The sequence below is a fragment of the Candida tropicalis genome, assembly GCF_000006335.3.
Source record: "Candida tropicalis MYA-3404 genomic scaffold supercont3.10, whole genome shotgun sequence".
Taxonomy (NCBI): domain Eukaryota; kingdom Fungi; phylum Ascomycota; class Pichiomycetes; order Serinales; family Debaryomycetaceae; genus Candida; species Candida tropicalis.
Window position 1 is genome coordinate 49518 of NW_003020039.1, and position 23606 is coordinate 73123.

The 23606-nt window shown below is 31.3% G+C and overlaps 16 protein-coding genes across 16 annotated transcripts; 8 read left to right on the forward strand and 8 right to left on the reverse strand. All coding sequences in view use genetic code 12, as the record gives it.

Moving 5' to 3' along the window:
• Positions 1–21: 21 nt before the first annotated feature.
• On the reverse strand, positions 22–1566 carry CTRG_05802 (uncharacterized protein; the record flags this gene model as incomplete). Its single annotated transcript, XM_002546278.1, has 1 exon — positions 22–1566. One exon carries the CDS (start codon positions 1564–1566, stop codon positions 22–24), a length of 1545 nt encoding a protein of 514 aa, XP_002546324.1.
• Positions 1567–1743: 177 nt separating this feature from the next.
• SLD5 (DNA replication protein) lies at positions 1744–2457 on the forward strand (the record flags this gene model as incomplete). Its single annotated transcript, XM_002546279.1, has 1 exon — positions 1744–2457. The coding sequence occupies one exon, from the start codon at positions 1744–1746 to the stop codon at positions 2455–2457; it is 714 nt and encodes a 237-aa protein (XP_002546325.1).
• An 11-nt stretch (positions 2458–2468) lies between these two features.
• CTRG_05804 (uncharacterized protein) lies at positions 2469–5801 on the reverse strand (the record flags this gene model as incomplete). The annotated part of the gene is made up of 1 exon (XM_002546280.1): positions 2469–5801. One exon carries the CDS (start codon positions 5799–5801, stop codon positions 2469–2471), a length of 3333 nt encoding a protein of 1110 aa, XP_002546326.1.
• A 194-nt stretch (positions 5802–5995) lies between these two features.
• On the forward strand, positions 5996–6886 carry CTRG_05805 (uncharacterized protein; the record flags this gene model as incomplete). Its single annotated transcript, XM_002546281.1, has 1 exon — positions 5996–6886. One exon carries the CDS (start codon positions 5996–5998, stop codon positions 6884–6886), a length of 891 nt encoding a protein of 296 aa, XP_002546327.1.
• A 1346-nt stretch (positions 6887–8232) lies between these two features.
• PGA1 (Pga1p) lies at positions 8233–8622 on the reverse strand (the record flags this gene model as incomplete). Its single annotated transcript, XM_002546282.1, has 1 exon — positions 8233–8622. The coding sequence occupies one exon, from the start codon at positions 8620–8622 to the stop codon at positions 8233–8235; it is 390 nt and encodes a 129-aa protein (XP_002546328.1).
• Positions 8623–8868: 246 nt separating this feature from the next.
• On the forward strand, positions 8869–9243 carry CTRG_05807 (uncharacterized protein; the record flags this gene model as incomplete). The annotated part of the gene is made up of 1 exon (XM_002546283.1): positions 8869–9243. The coding sequence occupies one exon, from the start codon at positions 8869–8871 to the stop codon at positions 9241–9243; it is 375 nt and encodes a 124-aa protein (XP_002546329.1).
• A 64-nt stretch (positions 9244–9307) lies between these two features.
• Positions 9308–10888, forward strand: CTRG_05808 (rRNA-processing protein; the record flags this gene model as incomplete). The annotated part of the gene is made up of 1 exon (XM_002546284.1): positions 9308–10888. One exon carries the CDS (start codon positions 9308–9310, stop codon positions 10886–10888), a length of 1581 nt encoding a protein of 526 aa, XP_002546330.1.
• A 642-nt stretch (positions 10889–11530) lies between these two features.
• On the forward strand, positions 11531–12538 carry SPT3 (transcriptional regulator; the record flags this gene model as incomplete). Its single annotated transcript, XM_002546285.1, has 1 exon — positions 11531–12538. The coding sequence occupies one exon, from the start codon at positions 11531–11533 to the stop codon at positions 12536–12538; it is 1008 nt and encodes a 335-aa protein (XP_002546331.1).
• CTRG_05810 (uncharacterized protein) lies at positions 12535–15279 on the reverse strand (the record flags this gene model as incomplete). The annotated part of the gene is made up of 1 exon (XM_002546286.1): positions 12535–15279. The coding sequence occupies one exon, from the start codon at positions 15277–15279 to the stop codon at positions 12535–12537; it is 2745 nt and encodes a 914-aa protein (XP_002546332.1).
• A 184-nt stretch (positions 15280–15463) lies between these two features.
• Positions 15464–16048, forward strand: CTRG_05811 (uncharacterized protein; the record flags this gene model as incomplete). Its single annotated transcript, XM_002546287.1, has 1 exon — positions 15464–16048. One exon carries the CDS (start codon positions 15464–15466, stop codon positions 16046–16048), a length of 585 nt encoding a protein of 194 aa, XP_002546333.1.
• A 22-nt stretch (positions 16049–16070) lies between these two features.
• On the reverse strand, positions 16071–17978 carry CTRG_05812 (uncharacterized protein; the record flags this gene model as incomplete). Its single annotated transcript, XM_002546288.1, has 1 exon — positions 16071–17978. One exon carries the CDS (start codon positions 17976–17978, stop codon positions 16071–16073), a length of 1908 nt encoding a protein of 635 aa, XP_002546334.1.
• An 837-nt stretch (positions 17979–18815) lies between these two features.
• CTRG_05813 (uncharacterized protein) lies at positions 18816–19631 on the forward strand (the record flags this gene model as incomplete). Its single annotated transcript, XM_002546289.1, has 1 exon — positions 18816–19631. One exon carries the CDS (start codon positions 18816–18818, stop codon positions 19629–19631), a length of 816 nt encoding a protein of 271 aa, XP_002546335.1.
• Positions 19632–19682: 51 nt separating this feature from the next.
• Positions 19683–20324, reverse strand: CTRG_05814 (peptide alpha-N-acetyltransferase complex A subunit; the record flags this gene model as incomplete). Its single annotated transcript, XM_002546290.1, has 1 exon — positions 19683–20324. The coding sequence occupies one exon, from the start codon at positions 20322–20324 to the stop codon at positions 19683–19685; it is 642 nt and encodes a 213-aa protein (XP_002546336.1).
• A 147-nt stretch (positions 20325–20471) lies between these two features.
• Positions 20472–21218, reverse strand: CTRG_05815 (TRAPP subunit; the record flags this gene model as incomplete). The annotated part of the gene is made up of 1 exon (XM_002546291.1): positions 20472–21218. The coding sequence occupies one exon, from the start codon at positions 21216–21218 to the stop codon at positions 20472–20474; it is 747 nt and encodes a 248-aa protein (XP_002546337.1).
• Positions 21219–21517: 299 nt separating this feature from the next.
• Positions 21518–22360, forward strand: CTRG_05816 (uncharacterized protein; the record flags this gene model as incomplete). The annotated part of the gene is made up of 1 exon (XM_002546292.1): positions 21518–22360. The coding sequence occupies one exon, from the start codon at positions 21518–21520 to the stop codon at positions 22358–22360; it is 843 nt and encodes a 280-aa protein (XP_002546338.1).
• On the reverse strand, positions 22324–23178 carry HCR1 (translation initiation factor eIF3 subunit j; the record flags this gene model as incomplete). The annotated part of the gene is made up of 1 exon (XM_002546293.1): positions 22324–23178. The coding sequence occupies one exon, from the start codon at positions 23176–23178 to the stop codon at positions 22324–22326; it is 855 nt and encodes a 284-aa protein (XP_002546339.1).
• Positions 23179–23606: the final 428 nt, after the last annotated feature.

A 23606-nucleotide genomic window follows, 5' to 3' on the forward strand; every position in this document is an offset into this window, starting at 1 on the left:
GAAATTTATTATTTATAAGTTTTAAATACCTTTATCAAAGTCGTTGCTGTTAGATTCTTTTAACGATTCATCAATTTTATAAATAATAATGTTAGTTTTAGCAATTATTACAAGTTTATCACCTGATTCATTAAATGCAGCTTTTATAATCTCATCATCAGTTTCAATAATTGTAGCTATTGGAGAATATAACTTTTTCTTTAAATCCCATAAATCAACAACTTGTTTCCCATTAGTTAGATTTGAATGACCTATTGTTACAAATTGTAATGTTGATTTGATAGGTCGTATGACAATATCTTGAACAATATATGGAACTGGAATTTCTTTAAACAGATCAACTTGATCTTTATTCCATAATTTCAAATTCCATTCAGAATGACTTGTAATTATATAATTCCCAAGTTTCTTCAAACAATGAGTCATGGATTTACAAAGATTTTCATGAACCAAATCACCTTTTGCATTATATAAATTTCCATCATTTGCACTTACAATGACATCCGAAATAAATCCTGTTCCGACAACCTCTTCTGCACCTAAATAAACACCACCATTGATTTGGAATCCATCCAAGTTTTTTTCTTTGTTAAATATCTTGAAACTCATTTTAGGTTCAGCTAATAGGTTTGTTGACCAGAAGTTGAGAATACCTTCTTGAGATATTGACATAATGCATACATTTCCATCAATCAATAATTGCTTAAGAAATACAATCTTGCTTAAATGTAAAGCTATAGATTTTCCAACTGTATTCATGAGTGAAGTGTATAATGGAGTAGACAATACTGGCATTAATGAAATCTGGGTATCATTTAATTCCCATATACAAATACCTCCATTCTTCAACCCACCAATGATTCTATTCCTATTAAACTTGTCAAACTTTAGGATTTCAATTTGAGATAAAGAATTCAAGTAGTACTCTGGGAAAAGATTAGGTGTATTAATATTATAGATAATCGCATCATTAGTGATATTTTTAGTGAAGGCAATAGCTAATAAATTATCATTAATGTCAATTGAGACCATGGATTGTTTTGTATCAAAAGTTGCCCATTTTTCAATACCTGAAGTGGTATTGCCATTCTTCAATTCTTGATTTCCATTATCTAAAATAATTGTGTTTGTTATATGTAATTTATTAACTAATTTGATTGACTTTGTCAATGCTTCATTCAATTCTGATTCATGTATCTCTTGTTTATTATTAAATTGAACATTTCGATCTGGTATAGTATCCACATGAATATCTTGTTCAATAGGTGGGGATGTTTGAATAGCTTTATCATATTTACTAACTTCTTTTTCAATAATATCTTTTGAATCAACTGTTATCGAAACATCTGATTGTGTTTGAGTAGACACATCAACACTTTTTCTTATAGGTTGTCCAATAAAACTAGGTGAGATTTCTCTAGTTGGCAGTGGTGATAATGATAATGATAAGGATGTCGATGATTGTTGTTGTTGTTGTTGTTGTAATAGACGTTTTTGTTTTAATTCTTGTAATCTCTGTCGTTTTTGCTCTAACAATTGCTGACGATCTATACTTGAAGTTGACATTATTTGATTGATGATTTATTATGGGATTAAAATTTGATGCTGCGTTTTAGTTTCATGAAAAAGGAAAAGAGAAACGCGTACAACAAGGTTGATGAAGTTTTTTTTTTCTCTTTTGGGTTTTGGTTGTCCTTGGAGATCAATCAACGATATTAACTACATCACCACCATTAACTAACCATGGATATCGATGATATTTTAAAAGATTTTGAAGAATCTTCACGAAATGAACAACTTAATACAAGATCATCAAACACTGCAAATTTATATCAAGAATTATTAACATGTATGATTAATGAAAGAATGTCACCCGAATTATTACCTTATAAACATGAACTTATGTCATCCATATTATCAGCTATGTCAGATCAACAACAATTTTTATTAGAATCACATGAATATGGAGATATGAATTCATCAAATGGAATATTATCAAGTGATTTTAAATTACAATTAATGATTATTGAAACTGATTTAGAAAGATTAAATTTCATCATTCGAATGTATATAAGAACAAGAATATCAAAATTAAATAAATTTACTATATTTTATATTAATGAAAATAATGCCAATGATCAATTATTAAGTAAACAAGAAAAGAGATATTTACAAAAATATTTCCAAATATTAAGTCAATTGTATAATAATTGTTTTTTAAAGAAAATGCCTCAATCATTAACTTTCTTAGATGACACTCGTGGTGCTGAATCTATGGTGGTGACTCCAGATATAGATCAACCAGTATTTATTAAATGTATCCTGGATAGACCAATTATATTAGATCGAGATGGAAATACAGAAATTGACTTGGAATTGGTGAAAAATGGTGTATATGTGGTAAAATATAGTCTAGTTAAAAAGTATATAGAAATAGGCGATATAATAATGATTTAATAATAAAAATATTACAATATTTGATAATCACATCCACCAGGACATTCCATATTTTCGTCTTGAATAAACCATTCTTTTAAGCAACCAAAATGTCCTTGGTGTCCACATTTCAACCCAACAACCACAGCTAATCCTTTACATGGTTCATTACAATAAACACATTTCAGTTGTAATTTGTTACATTCATCACAATACCAATACCCAAACTCACCCTTCTGTGACATTTGGGACTTTTCATTAACTAATAATGTTTCACAATTGGAACAATAGAATCTAAGATCCAAATCAACAGAGTATATCTTTTGTAGTTTGGATTTGATACTACCAGCAGTTGAATTAAGAATATTGATTGCTGTAACAAACAATTTCTTCTTCTGCAAAATATCAATATATAAACTAACCCATTCTAGATATTCATATTCACTAATGGTATCCTCAGCAAATTCATAAAACAAAATTGCTGCTGTTGAACAGAAAATGACATCACCTTGAAGCATGGCATAATCCAATGATTTTCTTAACAAGTTTTTAAACTTCCAAGCTCGAGTGAGTAACTTTTCATCTCCGTTATTACTACTTTTCAATGCCAATGATAAACCTGAAATTGCTGGGACTACGTTCCTTCCACGAAATAACTCATTTTTCTTTTGATCTAACCAATTGTGAACAGGCGATTCACGAGTGGTGGCAAGTTGTTGTTTAGGTGGAATTTGTCCTCTTATTGGTTGAGGGGAAGACGCGATAGAACTTGAAAATGTATGACTCGAGGGTAAGGAAATCCCTACAGAAGTTGGACTCGACTTCATTGCCATTGAATTAGCAATATTTAAATTCTCATCATCCAAATCTTCCACCTTCGAATGTCTGGTGGTTCTTATCACAATTGGTTCTTGGTTTGAATGAATACTTTTTTTGTCATTTTCAGTTTCTTGGTCTTCAGCTTTGCCCCTTTCTTGTTTTTCCTTATCCTCTGGTACACCGTCCTCATCAACTCCTTCTTTCTCCTTGAATTTAAAACTAGTTTTAGAAAAACTGCTTGTTCTACTAGCTAAGTTGATCTTATCCATAAGGTTTACACCAGAACTAGTTCTCAGTTTGACCAGTTTCCCTGGCTTGTTTATTTGAGAACCGGTACCGAAACTTGAATTAGTTTTATATGACTCAACAAAATTACCCAAAACAGACAGTACAGATTTTGCTGGCATACTATCAGTGGCACTTTCAACTGTTGCATTCGGTACTCCTTCTTCATTTTCATTTTGTTCCATTTGTTGTTTTTCCAATTCTTCAATGGTCATTGGCGCCTTTTGTGAATCGAAATGTTCTTGTAAACTGACAGCCAACAATCTCCAAACTTGGCATGTTCTATTGCTATTAACGCTAGCGGCAGTACTTGCATTCAATAAACACACATCAATCATTGTAAATCCATCGGGAAGTTTAACTAAATACTCGCTTGATAACTTTTTAAATACAAATTCGTCATTTGAAACTATTGGTAACACAACTGGTATCACATAAGCAGAGGTGTTTGATGACTTTGTACTATTGCTAATAATATTGCGTTTCATATGTAGGGTAGTATTAGAATTGGCTGACTGAGGAATAGGATAAGCAGAGCCATATGATACTGATGAATCTTGAGTAGTTTGGGAAGTATTTCGAGTTAGTTTTGGTCGAGTAGATATATTAGGTAACAGCATATCATGACCTAAAAATCCAGTACCATTTCTACCTATTGGTAAAGGAGATTTTGTTGGTAGTTGAATTGCCAGCATTGGGTTATGTGTATAAGATCTTGCTAATGCTGCCTTTTCCACAGGCGATGTCGTTGCTGAATTGTGGAAATGAATAGCATTACCACTTTCCTCTGGATCCATCCCATGGCTTGCTACTTCTGCTTCAGAACTTCCTTCTGGTCTATCATATATATCATTGTCATCTAATTCAAAGTCATATTTATCCTGATTTGCCATAGAAAAATTACCATTGTTGTCCCAAGCCACCGCTACATTATTCAAATCATCAAGTGGTCTACTAACATCATACTCATCAATTTGATCTAAGTTGTATGAATTGAACGTGTTTGATTTGGTCAAAGTCCAAATATTTCTATCTCTATGTCCATTTCTTGCCCATATGAAGTTTTGAATTGGTTTCTTTGAATGAATGATTTGTTTTGGAACATATTTTCTACTCAAATTATAAATAGCCACGGTAGGATCATCATTAAGGTACAGACATGCAATATCATAATTATACAATGGATTAATTTTCGATGGTGATAATGATGATTGGGCTTCTTCAAATTCATCTCCTGATTGACTGATATTTGAATATGAACTCCATCTCACTTTAAGAACCGGTCCATAAGTGATTATAGTATTTTCCGGAGTAGAACTATTGGATTGACCTTCCCCATAATTAAATACCGAGATCCTTTGATCCCTTCCACCTGTAATGACGTATTCCTTTTCCGGGTGAATATGTAAAGACAAGGCTGGTCCCGTATGTAGATTCCATTTCTTTTCGGGACTATATATGTTACCATTTCCCCCAGTACTTCTTAAATCAAACTTGCACAAAGCTCCTGAATCATGTACAGATAATACACACATCTTATTCTTCACTGAAGAATGGGGTGAATATTGACAAGCTCTAATTGGATCAGAACGCATACTGGCTTGAATGGTAATGCTAGGTTTGGATGATGAGCTTCTCAAGTCCCATAATTTGATTGTTCCATCTTGAGATCCTGAAAGTAATTGGTTCTCAGATTCAATAAAATCCAATGAATTGATGGTACGTTTATGATCAGAAAACCTACCTGTCTGTTTCCCTTGTCCATTTGGTGATATTTTATATACCGATACTACCCCATTAGATAATCCCGTTGCTATTGTACTTTCATATGTCTTGATTGTATTGATATTAATTAGTTTACTTCCTACTCGTGAATTATAAATTGATTTACTTTCCAATAGATTAATATCATCAATTATTCGTTGTTGACTTTCAGAAATACATAAAAGTCGAAGATAATTTTTCCCACCAATAACAATGCTATGCAATTCAGTTCCATATCCACCAACTTGTAATGGATAATTCAATTGAGATAAAGAAATTGTTTCTTTATCACATTGATAAGTTAATCTATGACCTGTTGCGGCTCGGAAACTTTGTTTATTTCTTCGTGATCGGGACGAACTTAATGATGATGATGGGGAAGGGGAAATTTCATGTGATTGTGGAGTACTACTACTAGTAGTACTTAATGTACCATAAATATTAAATGCAAATTTTGCAAAATTACTCTGACTATGACCATTTGTCAGTGATGACATGTTTGATAGTAGGGAATCGGTTTCTTGTTTAAGGTCGTTTGTCAAGAATGAAAGACAATAAAAAAATAAGAAAAAATGTATTGTGATTAAACCACAGGAAAAATAAAAATTACAAAACAAAAACTTTGGACAGAAAAGTAAACTGGAGCAATCAACCTTTAGATAAGCACTGATTATTTACAAAACTTCAACTCATGTTTTTATCACTTTATAAACTTGCTAAAGTTTGTACTCAAATCGGAGCGTCAATAGCAGTGTTAGTTCTTGTGGGACTTTACACATATCAAAGCAGTTTAATATATCCAGCCTCATTAAACGACGGTCATGGATATTGTGCAACACCAGATGAATATGACATGCCATATGAATTGGTAAATTTAAAGACCGAGGATGGGGAAACATTACAATGTTATCTGTTGAAACAGGATCCACAAAGTGCATCATATTCAAATAAAACAGTATTGATTTTATCCCCAAATGCCGGCAATATCGGACATGCCTTGCCAATAGTATCTATTTTTTACAAGAACTTTGGATATAATGTTTTCATTTATAGTTATAGAGGATATGGTAAGTCTACCGGCACACCAAGTGAAAAGGGATTGAAATTGGATGCTGATAGAGTAATGGAATATTTAACTAAAGAAGACAGTCAATATCAACAATCATCATTGATATTATACGGTAGATCATTAGGTGGAGCGGTGGCTATTTATATAGCAGCTACCAAATCGGCATCTATTCATGCATTGATTTTGGAAAATACATTTTTATCGATTAGAAAAACAGTACCACATGTTTTCCCATTGTTGAAGTACATTACAATGTTTGTTCATCAAACTTGGGATCTGGAGAGTTTGGTTCCTTTGATTTCAAATAGCATCCCGGTGTTAATGTTGTCGGCAAGAAAGGATGAAATTGTTCCTCCAAAGCATATGGATACAATTTACCAATTAATGCCTAGCAAGAATAAGGAGAAGATTAATTTTGAGAATTCTGCTCACAACGACACTGTGTTGCAAGAAACATATTGGGATACAATACACTCTTTTATTAAAAATAAAGTAAATCCAGTTGGGTTTTAGAAAATTTAGAATAAATAGACACTTCAAGGTTTTGATTTGATATTAATATATATATATATATATATGTAAGTTTATATGTATTCATGTTGTACGTTATTGAAGAGACGGAGAAGGAACGAAGAAAATGGTTTTGTATGTGTTGTATATATATATAAAAAAACTCTCAATACCTTTAAAATTACAAGACAATTTGTGGTTCAGCACCTCTGGTGTTGGAAGCATCATGGGACATGAATTCGACTTTTTGTTCATCTTTCAATTGTAAGACTTTCTTTAATCTTTCACCAACGGTTTTCAATTTAGATTCATCACAATCTTTAGTCCAGATACCTACTCTGTAAGCTTGTTTTCTGATGTTCAAGACAATACCGTTGACTTCATTTTCATCATCTTCAATAGTTTCACCAATAACGGCCAATAAACCTCTTAACCATAAATCATTTATAATTGGGTTAACTTCCAGTTTTTTATTAAAAGAAAATTGCATTACACTTTGAGTAGCTCATCTCCCATTCTGTCTGATACCTTCTTTGAATAAATGATAATCTGATTTCAAAGGTAATTGATTTGCTTGAGGAATTGAGTTGTAAATACCCCAAAATTCTTCAACTGAGGAAAAAGTTATGACTGGTTTTAATAAATCATGCCAGTTTTCGCTCTTGTTGGTTTGTGGTTTAGTATACCATAAAGTCCATCTGCTATTCAAAGGATGTTTAGCGTTAAATTCTTCTTTTGAATCAAAAACGGTTTTAGAATCCAATGACAATTCTTCAGTTTTTTGAGCTAATTCTTCAGACATAACTAATAATAATAATGATGATAATACGTTAGTAATCAATTAACTATGACATTATAAAATTCTATGATTTCCAAGATACATACTTTATTACGTTTGGTTAAGTACAATAACTTTCTGCAAAAGGTAAGAAACAATAGAAGGTCTTTTGACTTTAACGCTGATGGGAAATTTTTTTTTTTTCGTTATTCTTTTCTTGTTAGACAACCAGAAATCCAAACGAAAAATTTTCTGACCGTTCCCACACGACTTGACAAACAATTTTATGGCAACCCACACACACAAAAAAGATGAGAGATCGATTCTGAATATGGAAAATCTGTATGATTATGTATAAAGAATGAACAACTGTATAAAACCAAATAAATGTATCAATAAAAAAAACACAGATGAAAGACAAACTATACAAATAACCACAACAACAACAAAAATTGTACTATATAACATTCATGTGTTAGAAGTTTTTCTTAATGTTATTTGTAAATATATATGAAATGAAGCAATGAAAAAAAAAACAAGGACTTGGTTGCAATGACCATCATAAACTGTATTAAAGTAAACCCAATAAAAGCACAACACCACCAATGACACCACTGTATAAACCATCGAAATTGAAATGAGATGGAGCATCATTTGAGTTGGTGATTGTTGTTTGACTGTAGCTTCTAATACCACCAAGAGATCCACTAATAGAACCTAATCCAACACTACCACTTTCAACAGCATCGGAATTAGCAGTGGAATAAGTACTCATAAAACTTTGAGAATAAGGAACAGAAATGGTTGCAAGCTGTCCACCAACAGTAGTTGTAATCCAGACATAAGTTGCTGAAGTAGTGGTTGCTGTTGTTTTGGCAGCATTACCATCATCTTGATCTGCCAATGCAAATGCTAATGCCAAGTAAGATGCAATGCAAAGTATTAGTTTAAAGAAATTCATAGTAGTAAAAGCAGGAAAAGAATGAGATCTATTAAAAGGTAAAAGGAATATATGAAATGGTTTCAATAAGCGAGGGTGAAACGATAACTATTTCTCTAAATTATAATGAACGGAATAAATATTCAGCTAGTTGAGTAGTAGATTCTTGGTTTTCTAATTTGTGAATTTATAATCAATAAGAAATAATCAACTAAATTAGAAATAATAGTGGAATATAAAAATTATAATTAAACCTTGAATGAATGAATGAAAGAAAGGAAGGAAGAGCAAGTAAATAAAGGGGGATGGTTGAAATTTTTATTTTATTTTGTTTTGTTTTGTTTTGTTGTGTTGAATTTATTATTTTTCTTTCATTTCTTTTTTTTTTTTCTTTTTTGCTTTCGCTTGGAGGAAGAAGAAGAACTCTGCCCCCCCAAAATTAAGCTTTTGTCCAGAAACAAAAAAATAATAAGGGGAGTCGTGCACATGCGCCACAAAATGGCTAAAAATAGTGAATGTCGTAACCTGACATTAAAAATCTTTGACGCGACATTCCACCTCGTGAAAAGTCGTGTCGTGAAGGACAAATTGACTTTAAGAAGAAGGAACGAAAAGAGAGAGAGAAAAAAAAAATTAGCATGAAAGTTTTTAGATGAGCATCTCTTGGAGTTATACATTAATCAATTAGAATTTTATAAGATCAATCATGGCTAAGAAATCATTAGCAGATCAAATTTCCAGTTTATACACACCTAAAACAGATTATGACATAGAAGATCATGATTTGGGACAAGCAAATGGTGACCATATTTTTGACCACAATGATGGATCAGATATTGGATCTGAAGATGAAGATGATGACGAAGAGTTGAGAAAAGAACATTATGTTGAAACTTCCAAGTCTAAATTGAGACAGAATAATACCAGAGTGAACTTGGGTGAGAAATATGTTGGAGATGTTGTCAGCAGGAATGATTTGTATAATAATGATGATGATGCATCAGAACAAGAAGGTGAAGAAGAGTCAGAGGAAGAAGTAGAAGTAGAAGAAGCCATCAATAGTAACGAGGAAGAAGAAGAAATTTCCGACGTAAGTGAATCAGAAGAAGAAGGAAATCAAAGTGATTCTGACGAAGAAGACGAAGACGAAGAAGAAGACGAAGAGTCTGAGTCAGAAGAAGAAGAATCATCATCATCACACAAAAGACAATTATTAAAACAATTGATGTCTAAAGAAAGATCACATATTGTTAATAGATTATCCCAATCTGCCACTAATGATGCATTAAAAGGATATGCTATTCAACTACAAAACAAAACATTTGAAAAAATCATTGATGTTAGATTAAAATTCCAAAAATCTGTCACTAGTAGTAATTTATTACCTATTAATTCAATCACTTATGAAGAGGTCAAATCTGAAGACAGTGATAAATTATTGAAACAAGCTAAATCTGAATTATTTGAGTTATTAGATGGTTTATTTAGTCTTAGAAATGAACTTGAAGATAATGAAGAAAATAAAATTACATCACCTAAAAAGAGAAGTTTCTCCAAATATTCAGAAGTTACAACTAAAGCAGATTCGGAATTAAATTCAAAACGTAATGTTGTTTTAACCAAATGGTCTGCAAAAGTTTCCAATTCCTCTGGTAGTAATGCTATGAATGCTAACAAATTTAGAACCATTAATCAATCATTTGAACAACAAGTCAACAATAACTTATCAGATATGGATAGATTAATCAAAAGAACTAAATTAAACAGAAGAAATATAACTCCAATAGGTTATAATCCAGAAGATCATCAAAAACAACAAGAAGAAAAAGATGGAGATGGCCACGACGACGATGAAGATATTCCTGAAGAAACAATGATTCGTAAAAAAGCTCAAGGTTCAGAAAATCCATTCATATTTGATGATGAAGATTTCTATAGAGTTTTATTGAATGATTTAGTTGATAAGAAAGTTCAATCAAGTGATCCAACTACAGGTATAACTATTAATTTAAGATCAGCTCAAAAAGTTAATAAATTGAAAAATAATGTTGATACTAAAGCTTCAAAAGGTAGAAAATTAAGATATCATATTCAAGAACCAATTGCAAATTTTGAATCTTCTATTGGATCTTGGAAATGGAATGATGATCAGATAGATGAATTTTTTGCTTCTTTATTAGGTCAAAAAGTTAATATGAATGAAATTGATGAAGATGATAATAATAACGATGAAGAAAACGATGATGATATCATACCAGAAGACAATGGTATTCAATTATTTGGTTAAATAATCTTTGGTAATATACAATAATAGCATTAGATACACAATTCTAACTTTTCTCTTTTCTTCCTCATCGCAAAATTATACAAAAGGATAATATCTACAGTGTAAAAATAACATTAAAAGTATTGAATAGGTTTTATATTTATATTTATAATTAGACTATATGAATTCTTTAATAGAATACTACGAAATGCATTGTTAGTAAAACTTGAATTCAAAATTGAAGAATCAAAATTGTATTTGTTTTCTTTTTTTTTTTTGAAAGTATCAGACAAAAAAATAAAGGTAGCTTGGGTTTTTCCACATCGACATTACGTCTCGAGCCAAATGCACTCGGAGTCATCATAAAAAATAAAAGATAAAACAAATTTTTCTTTGTTAAATTTAATAACTGAATATTAAAACATACTCTTTGAAGTTAGTAATTAATAATTGTTGATATTGAAAGAAAGAAGAAAAAGAGAAAAAGTGTTTGAGAAAAATTTTTTTTTTCCTAGTGCTTCGATGGAGTGTGCTTTTATAGTGTTTGGGTAGTGCACGACGATTGATTTTCCTGAGAAATTCAAGTGGTGGGTTTTTTTTAGGGCTAGAAATCAATTCTCAATCCATTCATACAACCAACCAAGTTATCTACTATCCATCAACATGTCGTCGGAGAACAAATATAAATATCGAATAGAGATTCAACAAATGATGTTTGTTTCAGGAGAATCTAATGATCCACCAGTTGAGACAACATCATTAATTGAAGATATTGTTCGAGGACAAGTTATTGAAATTTTAACACAATCAACAAGAACAGCAAATTCAAGAGGTAGTAGAAGTATTACACCAGAAGATGTTATATTTTTAATTCGTCATGATAAAGCAAAAGTTAATCGATTACGTACTTATTTATCATGGAAAGATGTTCGAAAAAATGCTAAAGATCAAGAAGGTGGAGGTACTGAATCATTAATTGAAAATGATGCTGCTACTGGTGGAGCAGCTGGTGGGAATAATCCTAATCAAGGTAATCCAAATCAAGCTAATGATTCATCAAAAATGTTATCAAGATATAAAAAATCAAAAATAAGATTACCATGGGAATTACAATTTATGTTTACTGAACAACATTTAGAAACTCAAGATGAAAATGAAACTATTGATGACGAAGAAAAAGCCGCAAGTATTCAACGATTAAAAAAATTAAAAATGGCTGATGATAGAACTAAAAATATGACTAGAGAAGAATATGTTCATTGGAGTGAATGTAGACAAGCTAGTTTTACATTTAGAAAAGCAAAAAGATTTAGAGAATGGGCTCAAATGACTCAATTATGTGATACAAGACCAAATGATGATGTAATTGATATTTTAGGATTTTTAACTTTTGAAATTGTATGTTCGTTAACTGAAGAAGCCATGAATATTAAAAATTCAGAAGATAAATTACATCAAATTCAAAAAGAGAAACAAAATTTAGATAATAATAATAAAGAAAAACCTAAAAAAAGAAAATATTTATTTGATAAACCTGATGAATTGGCTAGTCCAATTATGCCTCATCATATTGAAGAAGCATGGAGAAGATTACAAGCTACTGATTTTAAACATAAAGCGGCTCGATCGTTTGGTGGAGGTATGATTAAAACAAGAACAAAATTGATTTAATTGAAATTTATAGTTGCTTCTAATGTAGATTCATAATTAAAGTCACGATATTTTAAAAATTGTTTAATACTTGGTTTACCTTGTTCTAATGAATCATTTTCAAATTGATCAATTGATTTTTGGAATCTAGTCCAATGTCTTGCCATAGGTAAGATATCAAGAATAAATGAAGTATTACTCACATGATTTAAACAAGAAGTATCAGGAACACCAACAGTATCCAACATTGAAAATGATCCTCCTCCAGTTCGAGTTCTCTTTAAACTTATATTCAGGAAGAATTTTGCCCTCGATCCAAGGAATGTTTTTGTTTCATGACGTAAATCATTCATTAAGAATTTAACTTCTGGAATAGATTTATCAAGCTGTTTAAATTGTGATTGCAAAACATCTCCAATGTTCAACTCATAAGGTAATGTGGTTTGCTTAAATTCATCAATCCAATATATATCATCAAGTTCATTTTCCTGTCTAGTAAACTTAAATTGTGACTTTGATAATGATTGTAAAACATCCGCCGAGGAACTCATTTCGAGTTGATCCATCAAATCAGCTAAGTTGGTAACTTCTGGTCTTTCAACTGATGGAGGTCTTTTGATCACGGTTATACTATCAGTTTTTGATGATTCACATAATATTTGACATTGCATTAAACTTCCTCTTATATCAAAGTTATGACCATTCCAATTCTCATCTACAATATCATCTAAAATTTGAAATTCAACATCACAATGGTGCACCAAACAACATATCCACAAATAATCAACAACTAATTTTTTCAGCACAGTATAATCATCCATAAATACCATTGAATTATCATGTTGAGCAAATTCAATTAAACTTTTTGGTATATTCCATAACTCTTCACAAGTTAAAATAATTGGTCTTTTTGAAATGTTCACAATCTCTTGAACAACTTGCCAGAATGTCTTGTCCTGTTCAAATAATATATTTATATCTTCAAGTAATACCAATCCATTATGAAACTCAGAGGTGTCTTTAACGGATTGAGTAGTACATAGTTCTTTTAAATTATTGTAAATATCTTTTCTACCTCGATTTTGTCCTGTGTTGATTTCATGAACATATCCTTGTAATTGATTCATTACCGTGTGAACAGCACTAGATTTTCCTGATCCACAAGATCCTTGAATAATCAAAAACGGAGAGAATACTTCCTCATCGGTTTCTTCACCTTCATTATCATATACCACAAACGGATCCTGTAGTTGTTGAAGTCTTCTTTGTTTGATCTTTTGTTTCATATCCTTCAATGGTGCCTGATTTTCAAGTTTGGCAAAGGAGTTAGAAATCCAGTTATATATCTGTGTTTTGTTCTCCTTATGCATCAATAAATCATTCACCTGTTGCGGTTTGAAAAAATCCACCCATAGTTCAGTTCCTGAATTCTGACCAATTTTGTTAAATGCAAACTGTAAAGCTGGTGCTTTTTGTAACTTGGGTAGTCTGAACATCGCATATTCCTGTAGATCTGATAACGGTTTAGTTTCATATTTGTATTGTTTCGAATTTTTACATGACAACATGTCGGGACATAAACTAAACTGTCCTCCCACATCAACATCAAACTTCCTTTCTCGTCTCTTTAAATTAAGTTGTCTTGGAATGTCATTATCCATTTTGTCGTAAATGTGAAATTGCCATTTTTTCAAATCTTCTGGTGGTTTGATTTCCTTTTCTTGTTGAATATGTTCTAATTTTGTAGCAGCTTTACTTGCTTGCATCATACTTGCAAAAAATGACTTACTTGATTTACCACCACCACCACCACCACTAGTCTTAACCCCTCTTGTAATTAACGGATTATCGTATTGTTTGATTTTGGTTAGTTCTGTTGGGTTTACTCTAAGTGTAACAAAAAATGTCTCTTTAGCTTTGGTGGCAGTTGTTAATTTTGATTTTTTAGTAGTAGACTTAACAACCGGTTGTTTCAGACCAAGAATGCTTAAAACACTTGATTTTGGTTTCGATTCAAAAATCTTTCTTTCTATATCTGAAGTATTCATTTCCTCTATTTCATCTTCAGCTTCAGAACTATATCTTAGTAAAATATCCGGACTCATTTTAAGTCTTACAAATTTATTTGGCTGTGGCTTCATTTGCTTGAACATATCTTGAACATTAACACTTTTTGCATTGGCAAATATCTTAGACTCTATAATCTCTGTATCTTCATGTTCATCTTCCAGTATATCTGATGAACATTTCCTTAACATATCTGGTGGAATCTTTAAAGTTACTACATGTTTAGGTTTGAAATTTGAAAATAGATCCTTAACACTTGTTGATTTCTTATTCCCATATATCTTTGCTTCTATATCTAGTGTGGTATCAGCTACATCCGACTCATTATCAGAAAGATGTGCCGGATCAATATGATTTAATTTTGGAGGAGTCGATGGAAGTTGTACTGGGTCTGACTTTTTACGTGTCTTCAAAATATCTTTCGAACTAGTTGTTTTACCCAAACGATAAAATTTTGATTCTAGTTTATTAATATTTTCATTATCATTAATCATTTGAATATATTTATTGTCATTATCTTTCTCTCGTATTTTCGATTTAGTTGGGGATTTTTGTTTTTTATTTTTGGTTTGATTTCCTGATAATAAACTCATTAAAGAATTCTTGGGGAGTAATTCAGGATCAACAGGAATGTCTTCATCTTCTGACTCATACCCTTGTTGTTTCGGTATATCTTCCAGTCCCACTATCTCCATTTGAAGTATAACCAATAGCTGCCAATCAGAGTTCTACTCCAAAGTTAGAAATAATAGACACCCGTTTTTTTTTTTTTTTTTTCTTTCTTTTTCCTTGTACTACGCGTCGGGGTGGGTTCAACATAAATTCGACACACAAAAAAAAATCTCTATCCAATGTTGTAGATGTCATCGAAAGTGAATCATGTCGGGTATAAAGATAAGTTTAAAGAAGAAACCAGCGTCAAAATTAAAGAAACCTATAATTAATCAAGATGAAAAAGAATCAAAGAAATTAATTTCATCGTATTCTAAAGATGATGTACCACAACAAACCAATACAGATAAACCAATTATTAAACTCAAACAACGAAATAAAAAAATTCTACACCTGAAAGAAGTGCCGTCTAATATAGAAGAAGAAGAAGATGTAAAATTAGCATATGGAGTGACCACTTTTGAAAAGACAGACGATATCAAACAGCAATCATTTATTAAAAAACGAACCATGAATAATTTTGATTCAGATGATGAGTCTGAAGAATCAGATAATGAGAAACGAATCCCAGTTGAAGAATTTGGTGCTGCTTTTTTACGTGGATTAGGTTGGAATGATAATAATGATGAAGAAAAAGACAAAAAGGAGGAAAAACAACAAGAAATTCTAAATCATCGTCAAAAGGGTATAACATTAGGAATTGGAGCTAAGCCTGTAGATCACGAAATTCTACAAGATTTACAATCTACAGAAAAGGGAATTCCAATCATAAAACGACGTAAACTTAAATAAATAAAAATATGTACATGCCACTCTATACAATAGCACCTAATCCAAGAATCAACAATTGTGTAGCTACGGAATTACTCCAAGATTTTTCATTTATAATTCTTCTAGCATCATCTCTAACTAAATATGACATTTCTTCATAAACATCACCCATGATGTAATCAAACATCTTGGTTTGTCCTAAATGTTCAATATTTGATAAATCAGTAATCTTTTCAATAACAGTTGATTTTATGGTAATTGGTTTTTGGTTTTCAGTATTAATAAAACTAATCAAAGATCTCAAATCAGTCAATGAGATAAAAGGAGTTCCATCATTTGCAGTAGGTAATACTTGAGGTAAAGATGCTTTTAAATCATACAATTTCATTTTCACATTAACCATAACATACGAGTTCTCAGCGTGTTTAGGTGAACTTTCTTCCTCTGGTTTTTTAAAAGTATGATAAATTGCAGCAATTGCATCCTTCAACAAAGAATCTTCCGATGGGTTACCAGCATTGGTATTGTTGCCGTTGTTAGCGTTTTGGTAAAAAATATTCTCATAAATCTTGCCAATAAATTCACCAATAGATTTGTTCAAATCATCTTGTTGTTGTTGCATTTCTGGTAAGGTTATATCAGCTATAATTTCTGCTTTACCGTTGACAATCCAATTAAACTTCAGATCTGGATTGAATTTGTTGATTTCCCCTAAATCAATGGCATCTAGTTTAAATCTAATCAATTTGTCTTGACTACTTTCAGGGTCTAAATTTTGACGTTTATGAATAGTAAACATAGAATCATTAATAGCGCCACTAGCGTTATTAGCATTGAAAAAATCCAACACAATCTTGTTGCCTCTTAATTTAGGTAAATCACAACTGAAAATATTAATTTTCAATGGAGTTTCAGCTTGTTGGTCTTCATAAATTTCCAAATACGAATCGTATATCTTGACATGATCAAAGATATAATTCTCATCAATTATTGGTGTATTAGTATTCTTCTTTTTCGCAGTTGTGATTTCTTCAACGTCATTATCCAAGTCAAATTGATAATGAATATTCTCATTCAATCTGTATGATTTCTTAGAAGATGTAGTTTCATCTGGAGTAGATCTAACCAGCTTGTACAACTTCCCATTCAAGCCAAACAATTCCAAATCATAAATCAAACCATTACCTTCATACCATTTATTAAAAGATAATGTTATATCCATGGCTTCAACTTTTCCCTTAAACTGAATACTCTTGTCGGTGTTTTCATTTGAAACAATGGTAAAATTCTTAAATCTTAATTTACCATCTTTAAACTCTGGTAAAGTTGAACCTTTTTCAAATTTCAAATTGACGCCCAATCCAAATGATATTATACTTCCAATCAAATATCCTAAAACATTATTAGGTTTCTTATCTGACTCGTCATCACCCTCTCTACTACTAGCCCTATCAGTAAATGTTCCCACAAGATTATTCAAGTAATGTAATGAATACATCAAAACCAAACCAAAAGTAGTAGTTCCTAAAATGACCCATAATATATTACCCATAACTAACCAAGAAATAAAAGCCGACATCACATCCCATTTGGAAGTAGAATTTGTATTTCTTAACAAAGGCCATTTGATATGGACTAACATTCGGGATAACTTTGAATTTGCTTGGGAAAGTAAAGTTGCTTTAGTTACAAATGGTACTAATTCAGTACGTTTCTTGTTTTCCAAAGGATCATGTTTCTGAGTGAATCTGGTTGATGTTGAAAAATAGCGGGGGAGTAGGTGTATAAACAGTTGTGATGGTTGAGAGTTTATTTGGTTGAAAAGTAGTCTCCGGGATATTAGTGTTCGTGTGGATAATATTGAGATGGGTACTATATGAGATGTGGATTTCAATGCATTGTGTGTAAGAGTTCTTGTTATAGACGGTGAAGTTAATGACCTGCTAATCATGAGAATGAACTAGAGTTTATCTGTTGAAGATGATAAATGGTGTGTTAATAAATAATTTTTAAAAAAGAGGAAGTTTAATAATCAATGTGAAAAAAAAAGAAGAAGGGATCCAATAGAAATTTAAACAAAAATTTTTTTCTTCTCTCTCTCTCTCACTTGCTCACTTGCTCTCTTGTTATTAGTAGCACTATGGGAGCAAAAGGAAAAAAAAAGCAACGAGTAATTTCAAAGCTGGGGGTTTGTGTAACTATCGGTTATAAACGACCACTAGACTACTAACACACACATACACACATACACACATACAACAGTTATAACTTTGATGCCACAATTCATATTCCTGCTTCTTCAATACCATACAACTGATCAGCCATCATATCCTGAAACGTACTCTTTCACATTACACGTAGGACAACTTTCACTCTCCATTTCAGTTGCTGGCACGCGTTTCAGTTTGGATTTGCGCGTGCTTATTAACCAGCAACAGTCAGTCAATTTATACAAAATATATATTTTCTTGATCAGGAATTTATCCCACTTGATCTCTATGTCATTTTCAAATGATCCAAATTAAAATCTCCCTCCCGTCTACATAATCTTACATTAAATCTCACTGTATAAGTGTCTATAGAAATAACTGGAAACAAAATCTTTGAAAAAAATTGTGCCTGATCGCACGACCTTTACTGAATTTTTTTTTTTTTTTTTTTGCTCTTACAAATTTTTTTTTTCTTTCTTTTCTAAACAAGAGAGAGATGAGATTATAAATTTCTTTCTTACTTTAAAGAAAGATATAGATCAGTTGATTTTGATTACCATTTATAATACATTACCACGATGGCAGCTCCAACAGCATTAAAGAAAACTACTACAGAAGAGCAAATACCCACAAACACTAATATCCCACAACCAAATCATGAACAAGAAGATGATGAAGATATGTTAATAGATACTAATACTATCCCAAGTACTGAACAATCATCTAAAGATGAAGATGAAGAATCATCATCATCAGCAGCAGCAAAAGAACCAGAATCTACAAAACTTCAATTAGATGAAAATGGTAAACCTAGATTTACTGCTGCTTCTAAAACCAATATGAAAGTTAAATTAGAAAGTAGAAAAGTTGCTGTACCACCACATAGAATGACACCATTAAAGAATGTTTGGACTAAAGTATATCCACCATTAGTTGAACATTTAAAACTACAAGTTAGAATGAATTTGAAAACAAGAACTGTTGAATTAAGAACAAATAAACATACTACTGATGTTGGTGCTTTACAAAAAGGTGCTGATTTTGTTAAAGCGTTCACTTTAGGTTTTGATGTTGATGATGCTATTGCTTTATTAAGATTGGATGATTTATATATTGAAACTTTTGAAGTTAAAGATGTTAAAACATTAACTGGTGATCATTTATCAAGAGCAATTGGTAGAATTGCTGGTAAAGATGGTAAAACTAAATTTGCTATTGAAAATGCTACTAGAACAAGAATTGTTCTAGCTGATTCAAAAATTCATATTTTGGGTGGATTCACACATATAAGAATGGCTCGTGAAGCTGTTGTTTCTTTAATTTTGGGTTCTCCTCCAGGTAAAGTTTATGGTAATTTACGTACTGTTGCCAGTAGAATGAAAGAAAGATATTAAATAAAATTTCAATAATGTATTTACCTATACGTATGTTTAATCTTATTATTATTATTCTTCTTCTTCTTCTAATAAATCTTTAGATAAATCGTCAATTTCTTCACTTTTTTGTGCTAATGAAGGTAATAATTCATCTAATTTTAAATTCAATCTCATAGCATAAGCATCTTCACCATCTTGATAATAAGATTTTTCAATTGATTGAACTTCAAAATTTAATGAATCTCTATATAAATGTAATGCAGCCCTATTTGATTTTCTAACATGTAAAGAAACATATTCAGCTTTAAACAGTTCACACATGGCATATAATGATTGTCTCATTAATTTTTCAGCTATACCCATTCGACGATAAGTTCTCATTACTGATAATGAAGTAATATGACCATGTGGTGTTTTATCAGTTGCTTCTGGATCATCTTCCATTTTACCTAAAACATATCCAACAATTTTCTCTCCTTTATTTATATATGCAGTGTCTCCTTTAGGATCAGTTGGAATTGGGAAATCTATTTCTGAATCATTTACATTAATGATTTCATCATAAGTGGTTGCGACAAATGATGCTTGTGGCCATGATAGAATATGATACATATAATATTTTAATTGATAATTTTCTGGTAAATTATGCAAATTTGCATTTTGCATCGCTTGGATATCATTTATAGTAGCTTGTCGAATTGTTATCCCCATGGTTATTTCTCTTCAATGTATCTGATTCTATGACAGGTTATGACAATTGAGTGAAAAAAAAAAAAAAAAAATTTGACTTTTTTTTTTTGTCTTTTATTTTTGTTGTTAATTATGAACCTACACACGACCTAGTTGTTGAACATGAAATCAACTAAACCTTGTTGCTTCTCTAGTTAATACTGAATCATCAAATTTAATTAAAAATACTGTTCTTAAAGGATTGGCATCTGTGGCTGCAGTATGAGCTGTTACATTAACATTAAATCCACTATTATCAAGTGCACCTTCAATTATTCCCGCCACAAATGCAGAACAATTTAAATCTCCATATTCTTTAGGTATACTTATAAATCTATTCAACATTGGTAAATTCTCCACAATCATATATTCATTTGCAGTATCTTGAGATTTTTCTAATTCATTAGCTGATTTACCAAATATTAATTTCCAAAATGGTCCATGAATAAATTGTAACATTTCAATTAATTTAATCTCTCGATGAGTATTTTTAAAACCTTCTCTAATTTTACATAATTCCAAATATTTTTGTCCAATAGTATAACCTAAACCATTTAATCTATTTTCTAAATCTTGAATTCCTTTTGAATTAGAATGTGTCCAATTAATAATCTCACAAAATAAAAATGATAAACTTGATAAATTAATTTCATGTGGTTTTTTCGAGATTATATTCCTATCTAAAATTGAATTATTTGATGTTGGAGTTAATGAAATTGTTCGTTTATTAAGTAAAACCAGGGATGATTCAAATGTGATTGTATTTGATGCTGGTCCAACTGATGGATTATAACCAAATCCTGATTTGGATATATCATTGATTGTTAGTTTAGCTAATGAAGATGCTGATGGTAGTATTATATCGTCATTAGACATTTTTGTTTGATCGTGTTAACAAAAAACTGGGTTGTTATATTTGGATAGATTATGTTTTTTTTTTTTTTTTTTTTTTTTGCTTTTCATTTCCTCTGTTGGATAGAGAAAAATATTACAAGACAGGTAATTCCTAATTGGGACGCGTGTGCGGCGACCATCTTAAAACCCTTGTGTGTGTGCTTTTACAGCCAACTGTTGTCAAAAATAAAAACAAAAACTTAAACAACCAATAGATGAAAAGTATTGGTGGAACTTGGTGATTTCAGTATATATTATTCACAAGTTAGTAATAAATAAAGATGAAGAATAGGAAACCGTTGAAAGAGAAAACTAATATTCATTATTTAGAAAATCACAATAAGAGAACCATAGTATCACTGAATAAACTAATTGATATTTTCAACAATAAAAATGATATTACACCAGATCCATATTCATTTTTATCTACTTCAACACCCCAAGGTAGATCCAAAGCTAAATTTGGTAAACATGTTCTGAGGAAGAACAAATGGAAACAGTCTGTAATTAGTAAAACTGGTGTGAACCAAATGGTAAAGAAGACAGTTCCTTCTGCCGATAAGTCATTTGATAATGGTAATATTGTATCATCCACTACTCAATTGGAACTAAAGAATCCACCAATTGTCAATGGTTTCACCCCAGTGTATCAATTAAAAACTTTCAGTGCTGCAAACTTCTTATCACCATGCAAGGACACCCAAAAACCTTACGAGAACAAACTTGCCGATAGTTGTACTTCGCCCAGTGCTGTCTTACCAAATATATCTACACTTATGAAATCAGTGTATTTGGAAAAATGTTCTTTAAATTACATCTTAAATAGTCCAGTGGTTGGTTTGACCGAATTCGGCAACACAAAATCAACACAAAACGCAACCAAAATGATGACACTGTCTTCGACATACGCCAATCAACAAGATTATGTATTAGATGATATTCTGGACTATACAGAAGTAAAAGAGTCTGAATATGAGGTCACTGAGGAAATAATTAATAGCGTAACTGATTCAGACCCGATGGATCTACTTAACTATGATAAGAAATTGGTAATGATGACAAATAGAAATTATTATAAATGGAAATCTTACATGAAATCATCATCATCAAAATCATCAAATTGACCGTCATCAAGATCAGCAAAGGCATCCTTTTTGAAACCACCACCACCACCAACGTTTGGTCTAGCGGCTGGTTTAGCCTTTTTCTTACCAGCACCACCAGTGGCAGTACCACCAGCTTTCTTTAATCTTGCTTGTCTTTCTTGCTTTTCCTTTTCTTTGATGACAACATTTAAAGTACTGATGACTTTCCTAAGATGCTCGACAGATAAAGGTTGGGATAAATCTCTAATTAAATCAATGGCTAAATTAGATGAATATAATAAAGGAGAATCTTCACTTAATGCAGTTAAAGTGGTACCCAAAGTTTTTCTTAATTTTTCGTATTCGGCCTTGTTGGTTGGCTGAAATAATGGATGTTCTTCTAATGGAGTATCTTTAGTCAATACTGGTCTTTTAGCAGCAGCTGCTGCTAATTTTTGTTTATTGGCCCTTTCTCTTGGATGTTCATTAATATCAAAATCTTCATCATCTCCAGCAACACCCAAACCGCCAAATAAATCAGCGGCATTGTTTAAATCAGCATTCAATTCGGCTTTTCTTAACAATTCTTTACGTGTTTTTTCATCCAATTGATCAAATTCTTCCAATTCTTTTCTTTTTGCATCTTTCTTAGCTTTCAAAGCATCTTCTTTAGCTTTTAATTCAGCTTTTCTTTTAGCTTCTTCAGCTTTAGCTGCTTTCTTTTTACGTTCTTCTTCTTCTGGATCAACATCCCAAGATTCTAAAACTGGATCATCATCTTCTTCATCTTCCCATGATGCTACAGCAGCTGATGCATTGTTTGATGGAATATCAAAATCTTCGTCGTCCCAAGCCATGACTATGTGGTGTTATTTCAAGAAAAGTTAAATCTATTAGTATGTAATATGAATGATGTAACTATGATTAAAGGTGACAAGTGAATGAGAATGAGAAACAGAAAAAAATTTTCTTTCTTTCTTCCCACGGTACTATCATTACGACTACTACGCTACAACAACTTGATTGTTCAGTGCGAACCTCGAAAAGGTAGTGTGGCATGATCAAAAAAAGGGAAAAGAAATTCTGTGCATTAAAATTTGTAAGAAAAAGCAACAAAATAATTTCTGTTGTTCCCAATCAAAGTGGGACATCAATGATCTGGCAAAAAAAAGAAAGAAAGGAAAAAAAAAAAAAAGATTCCCAAGTGTCTTATCTATAAAAAGGAAAGCCAATAATTCCTACAACATATATTACATATTCCTTTGGAAAACCAGAAAATTTTATT